Source organism: Phyllostomus discolor, chromosome 1 (assembly GCF_004126475.2).
Source record: "Phyllostomus discolor isolate MPI-MPIP mPhyDis1 chromosome 1, mPhyDis1.pri.v3, whole genome shotgun sequence".
In the NCBI taxonomy this organism is placed as follows: Eukaryota; Metazoa; Chordata; class Mammalia; order Chiroptera; family Phyllostomidae; genus Phyllostomus; species Phyllostomus discolor.
In genome coordinates, this window is record NC_040903.2 from 33,772,991 (window position 1) to 33,780,386 (window position 7,396).

At 39.2% G+C, this 7,396-nt stretch overlaps 1 protein-coding gene across 1 annotated transcript in view; it reads left to right on the forward strand.

Moving 5' to 3' along the window:
- Positions 1 to 6,772, forward strand: part of THEGL (theg spermatid protein like) — a 44,528-nt gene extending 37,756 nt beyond the window's left edge. Inside the window, 3 exon segments of the mRNA XM_028506181.2 lie at positions 1,604 to 1,735; positions 4,329 to 4,504; positions 5,744 to 6,772. Of these exon segments, the coding sequence (XP_028361982.1) occupies positions 1,604 to 1,735; positions 4,329 to 4,504; positions 5,744 to 5,858 (423 nt within the window). The 3' untranslated portion in view covers positions 5,859 to 6,772.
- Positions 6,773 to 7,396: the final 624 nt, after the last annotated feature.

Here is a 7,396-nt window from a genome sequence, read left to right on the forward strand (position 1 = left end):
CCCCCTCCTCACATATAATCTGGTCACAAATGCATCTACAGGCCTGGTCTCCCTGCACAACCAGAGACAAGTTGCTCCATGCTTCTTTGCCTCTATGGTCTGACTTTCCTTTCCATCTTCCTTTCTTTTTCTTTCATCATCCTTTCTTCTATTATTTTATTTTTGTTGTATTTTTGCATTACTATTTATCCCCCTTATATCTTCCACTTCATCATCCTTTCTTTATCCTTCCTATCTTTCCTCTTCCCTCTAGTTGTCAAAATCTGATCCTTCCTTCAAGGTCCAATCTCATGTTCCTTTATTCCTAAAAAGGGAATCCTGGATTTTCCCACTCTTTCTCCGATGTCTTTCAAAGTTTTATTTATTCTCTTTTATGGGTATCAAATAATCTTAAAGATTTTCCTGTTGGGCTATGGTTTCTTCTAAGTTGAAAATTACTTTAAGGAAAGAGATTGTTTTATTATTCTTTGTTGTGTCTCACATAACATAATTTATTAAAAGTATTTGTCTAATGAACTGAATTAATAAATGATTGTTTTATTTCCTTTTTAATTATAAGTCTTAATTGAAGGCAATGGTTATCATATATTTCTCTGACTTTCCCAGAGCCTGATAAGAGATAAAACTTAACTCATAGTAAATACTTAAGATTCTTATTTGGTACTTCAGGGTGTTGCACCAACAGGTAGAATCTTCAGTGTGAAGCCCAGTTCTGCCACACACTAACTATATAAATTTAAATAAACTACTGACCTTCAAATTACCTTAGTTTCTCCAGCAGTAAAATGAAATAAAAATGATACTCCAGGTGAGGAATAAATAAATTAATACATGTAGAACACTGTCAGTGTTAACATCGTCATCATCATCATCATCATCATCATCACCATCATCATTTTAAACAACAAAAGAAGGGATTAGGAACATACTTTTATATTATTTTTCCACCCATAGTTAAAACCGTACTTTATTTCTAGTTAATGGCTATATTCACCCTCAAAGTCCTATGGTCAATTTTGAGTTCAGATAGCAGTAATTTAAATAGAAGACCATGAATTTGAACATATTTCCACAATTAAGATAGTGAGAAGTGACCTGGAGGACCAGAACAACATTCTCTATGGAGATACGTGGTTCTGCCTTTCTTCTTCTTTGCTTTGGTTTCTATTTGATATCCATTCGACTTATAAGAGAGCCACTAAAATTTCCTGGAAGCACAGGGATTTGGGATGGTATGAGTCCCAATGTCTGAAGGGCACAAATAGTTAAGAACAAAGTAGAGCTCTGCCCCTTAAAGTGTTTGCATGTGGTAGGGCTGGACCTTCCTCTTGGCTGAGTTTTCATAAATCGGCCATTACTCCATAAATCAGCTATAGTTTAACAGTAAGTTTCTGAAAAGTTGAGTTGGAATCCTTACAACCTGGTTTGAGAAAGATAGGAATTGATCCTTTCAGTTATGATTGTGAGTTCCCGTAAGATTCTCATTCTTCCTGCTGGGTTTGCTGAGGAGTCTGGTCCAGAGGTCAGACCTACCCTGGAACCTTGATCAAGATAGTGTTTATTATTCAATACTTACAGGTAGTATTTTATTTTTCTCCACTAGAGTGAAAACAGGATTTCAATCTCTGCCCTGAATGCTGTCGCAAGTCCAAGAATTGTAGACCTTGCCCATCCAAGGATCAAGATAGAGGGTTTGTGCTATCCAAGACAAAGAAGTGAAGTGCCTATCCGTCCTGTAAGCCATACTGCCTTGGTGTCCTTCAGCTCATGATCTGGTTGTTCCCAAGGTGCTATTTTCCCTCTACAAGGCGTTGGCCAAAGTCATTGAAAAAGGGAGTCTTGAAAGAAAGTCTATGGCAGGCAGGAAGACCTACCTGCTACATATGGAGAGGGACTGGTGGGTAGAGGGTGAAGAGGGTGAAGTTTGGAGTCAGTAACAGCTGGTTTCAAATTATAGCCTTGCAGCTCTAGATCCATGTTGTAACAACCTTCCTGAGCCTTGCTCATTCAACCAGTATTAGAATGCCTACTGTGTGCCAGACACCGTTGCCAGTGAATAAGATGAAGAGAAACAAAAACATATATAGGTAAACAGATAAGATAATATGAAGCAGTGATAGGTGCTATGGAGAATATAAAATAGGAAATGAGTGATTATGGAGATAAGCTTCTTTGCATTTGGTTGTTAGGGAAAACCTCTCTGAGGAAGGGATATTTTAGATGAAACCTAAATGAGGAGATGGAGTTAGCTATGTGAAGATCTGAGAAGAGAATATTTTAGTAAAGGGAAGAGTACATGCCAGAGTCTTGAAGCTGGGATGACCTTGAAGTTGGGGGGGAGCAAGGGAACTGTAGAGATAAAAGTTCCCACTAGGATAAGTGTTAACAGTGTGTAATAATAGAGAAGGGCTGTGCTGGGCACAGAGCCTGGCACATTCAGTGTCTCTCTTGCTCTTCCTCCTGACACTCCCCTCCATTCATTGTAGGGGCACCTTGGTGCCCAATCCCAGCTGAGTTTTCAATAAATATCTAATGATTGTGTTGTTAAAGAAGGTGGGACCAATTTTGCCCTCCTTCTCAGAATCTGAGGATTTGATATGGAATTCTGTTTGGAGAGAAAGCTAGTCTGGGAATTAAAAACACTTGAAAGAGGGTCTTAAGTTTGCTAAAGTGACTTGCCTTCTGTCCCTCAAGCAAATCACTTTATTCTCAGTGTTTTGGTTTTCAAAGGAGAATTACAGGCATTTTTCTTTAATTGCTAGAACTGTTGGGGAGGGGGGGGGCTTAAAAATCTTTTTAAAAAGTGATACCACTGCAGATAATCATACACTTAGAACCAGAATAAATCTGTACCACTGCAACACAGAACACTTTCAGGGGTACTGAGTGGTGTCTGTTATCTGTCCTAGTTCTTTCCAGTGAGCACTTAAGAGAGAGAATAGTGGCTATACACCATCCTTCCTGTTTTACCAGTAAAGCAGCACAGTAGAAAGACAACCTGGAAATTGTGATTTTCCAAGTAAGACCTAAAGGAATTGATCAATCAGTCAGTCATTTTGTATTTATTCTATGCCAATTATGCACCAGAACCTATTCTAGCTTTTGGCAAACAAGTACAATAAGTTCTTACTTAACATCATTGGTAAGTTCTGTGATCATAAGCAAACAACATATCACCAAACCAATGTTACCATAGGCTAATTGATATAAACAAGAGATAATTTCCTAGGCATTTCACCAATGTTATAATAAAACAACATTATCTGAGGACCTGCTGTACTTCTCTCAAGCAGCTTATATTCTAATGCAGCAATTTTCAACTGGTGTGCTGCAAGAATTTTAAAAACATGCAATGCCTGACTGTTTATTCAGGGGCGGTGACCTCTTTTTCCTTAGATTGTCAAATAAAATTAACAATAGCCAATACAATGATAGTTGTCTGGTGTGAATGAATCAAAAGTATACCTATTTTTGTCAGGTAGGCAAAAAATACAATATATTTTTCAGTGTGCCACATAATTTTGGTAATTAGTTTATATGCATCATGATATGGAAAAGCTTTAAATTTGCTGTTCTAGAGGGAAGAAACACACAATAAAATATCAGCAATGAGATAAATGAGCTCAGTCAGGAGTTGGAAAGTGCCATTAGTACTGTGGAAGGGCGTAATTAGAAAAGCTGATTTATTTTTATGCAGTTAGGGAAGAAGAAGTCCTTGAGGATGTGATGTTTGAGCCAAGAGACTTAAATAACGAAGAGGCAGCCATGACAAGATTGAGGACAGAGGAATCCAAGCAGAGTTAGCAAGTGCAAAGGTCCTGAGATGGCAAGACCTGGGCCAGAAGGGCCTTGTGTCATCACGGAGGTGGTGTGCTCATAGTGACTAAGGTGGGGGTGGTGTGGCAGCCCGGTCACTCTGGGCCTTCCATCTTGGCCACAGTAAGGAGCCAAAATGTTATTCTTAGCCAAACAGGAAGCCACTGGAGGTTTAAACTCTGGAAGTGACATGATTTGTCTTGGGGTTCAGAAAGTACTTACCTCATGGGGTTGTTACCATGATTAACTAGCAGTGACATAGCTAAATGACTTAGAACACTGTCTGGCTCATGGAATGCACTCATTAAAATGCTCATTCTCTCCCTCAGTAACTGCTGTGTGAATACTGGATTGTACATGGGCGAGAATGGAAGCAGGGAAACCAGTTAGGAGGCTGTTCTAGGAATCCAGGAAAGAAATGATGGTGACTTGATTAGGGATATAGCTGTAAAGAGAAGGATATGTGGTAAAAGTTTTGGATATATTTTTGTGTCTTTTTGTTTCCGCTGTAGATAACCCAAGCTGCCCTGCTAGCCAAAGCCAGCTCTCGAATAATAGCTCTAGCTCAGGCCAAGTCTCTTCATGAAGGTTATTTACCTCCCCGTGACCCCTACTGGCCAGTCTCATATGCTGCTCTGCATTCCAAAGCTTCTCCCAGAGTCCAAGAACTGGCTCATCCAAGTACAAGGTATGTCAACTTAGGGCTAGGGTGGGACAGGAATGGACGGCGGTGCTAGGGACAGAGGAAAGCTAACCTAATGAGGCCAGTGAAAAGAACTGTAGAAGTATGAGAAAAATGTAAAAACATTTCACTCATTTGTTACATTTATTGTGACAAATAAATATAAGGCTATAATTAAGGGTTAGTGGACCAGTACTGAAGCAGATTTAGGAGACAACTCTGTAATTACGGGTATTGGATTATCTATCTAATATATATTATCAAAGTGAAACAAGTTACCCAAAAAAGCACATAAATGTTACAGTTTGTGCAAGGAAAAAATGCATATGTGCCATACATTTGCTTGCATATGCCCGAGGTGTCTAAGAAGGGTATATAAGGAGGCAGTAACGATGGTTCCTTTTGGAAGCCTGGGGGCCTGAGATGGGAGTAAGAATTATTTTTTCACTAAATAGGCTTTTGTATTTTTCAATGTTTGTGTACCATGTACATATATGACCTATTCCAAATAAATGGGAAAATCCTTCAACAAGGGAGAAAATGTCTCTAATTCCTGTTTATTTTTGAAAAGACCTCTTAACCTGCCTGAACCTCAGTTTATTTTGTAGCCTTCGAGGGATAATACCTGACCTCTCTTTTTAAGCATCATCAGGAAAACCTGGGGACACAGAAAAAGTTGTAGAACCCTTGAGCCCGGGGAACAGGAAATATGTTCATTCTTACGTAATATAACATTTAAAAAAAATTGTAAGATGTTTTTCCTTAAAAAATGAAGTTCAGCACCAAAGGAAATGAAAAGTATTCCCTGTGCATTGACAAAGGGGAGGGAGGAGTCAGGTTGAGTGCTCAAGGTCCCTTCTCTAAAGCTCATACTTGGCAGTAAGGTGCTAAGGTTGGAAACTTCAAAAATCTGATTTCTTTAAGTCCACCAGAGGACTGTCTGGCTTGTTTTAACATTGCCAACTTATTGAGAAGTTCCCAGAACTTACTTTCTGTGGAAAGAGCAAATGCTTTGGAATCTGACAAATACACCAATCTGAATTTGACCACAGATCAGCCTTAGAACTTCCCGGAGCCTTCATTTCCTCATCTGCGTGGTGGAAGTCGTGATTCCTCTCTCGTGGGCACTCGTGAAAATCAGTGGGATCCTACCATTGTGCCTGCCACAGGGCGGGTGCTTGGGGAATATTAGCTCCATTTTCTGCTCATCTTATTTCAGGTTGAATTCTTTTCCTCCCATTTCAGGTCTCCTATGCATATTGTATACTACGATCCACAGGTCTTTAAAGTCAAGCCAGCTGCTTTGAAATCAAAATGTTCTCAGAGGATCAAGGAGTTGGCAGAACCTCTTACACGTTAAACACAGAGAGCTACATCACAAACTCTAGTTATGTATCTAGAAGACATACTAGACATCTTAGTTCCCTACTCCGGTACTGTTTGGTTTGTATTCCCCCTCAACGTCAAAAACATACGGGACCTCCAGGGGACGCCACTGTGACCATCGATGAGCAATTGCTGCTGTGACCCTGTCATCATGTGTTTAGCAGGTTTGGGGACTCTAGGATGGAATAAAAGAGAAAACGATAGCTTGTCCTATTCTTACTATTGCCTCACAAGCGTCTTGGCTGTGACTGACCTGAAGAACATTCTTCCTTATATTAGCTGGTTTCACTCTTCTTATTCCAGTGAGGTCCGTGTTCCCCAGTAGCGGATCTGGGCTCAGTGCCTTCTCTCATGAGTCCTGAGAATCAAAAACAGGCTTTGTGTTACTTTTCCAATCTCCCCTCCTTCTCGAGAAATAACACTGAAAGAGTGAAACCTTTTCGGATAAATCTAAAAGCTTTTTATAATCTGTAGATGAAATTCAGGGAACAAGTTACCTTAAACGATCACACCTCCACCAATTTCCATTCCTTTACTCATGCTCAGTGTTACTGATCATGAATGATAGAAAAAGCAAGGCATTTGGTGTTATAATTCCCTGTCAAATTGCATCTGCCCCAAAGTTTAAAAATTTCATATATTTATTTTCTCCATGGATCAGTATTTTACAAATTAAACTAAGTTTTATGACATATCTGGATTTACATGAAAATGAACTTATTTGAAAACCAATTTTACAGATGAATCAGCTCTGTATCTCAGGCTTCTATGCTTAGGAGATAACTAGTGTTATGGTGAGACAATACTACCTAGTAGTCTTGAACTTGAGTTTTGGTATTGGACAGACCTGAGTTTGTATCCCCTTTGGATCGTTTATCAGATATGTGATTTTGAACAAATTCCCTAACTACTTGTGCCTGTTTCTTTATGTGTAAAGTGGGTTCCTACTGCATTATTCTATAGAGTAATGAAGAATGTTATTTAATAAAGTATGAATTGGAAGTAATTGTTTAAAAATGTAGTGGCTTTTGGCTTCTGAGGGGGGAGTGGCATACTTTATTTCACTAGGAAAACAAATTTCTTTCTGGTTTGATTCATTCATTAAATAAATGATTTTGAATATCTTTGTTTTGCCAGGTACTGTGCTAGGCACTGGAAATGCCACAGAGAGTCAAATATGGACTCTTCTCTCGGGGATTATTTAGCCAATTGGGAGAGATGTATATAATTCAAACAAATAAATGTAAAATTACAACAGTGTCAAGTGCTATAAAGGAGAGATTATTGCACTAAGAAATAACAGAATAGAGAACTTTGACTCCCTTAGGAAGGTGAGAAGAGGCATTTCTAATGAAGGACAATTGGGCTGTAATCTAAAAACTGAGTAGGGTTAACGAACCAAAGAGGGGACAGGAAGTCGGTCCAGGTAGTGGGAACATGTGTTTAGTGGACATTTGTCGATTCGGGGGTTCCACCCTGTATTCATTCCTCCTCTTTCTGGGAATAACTCCC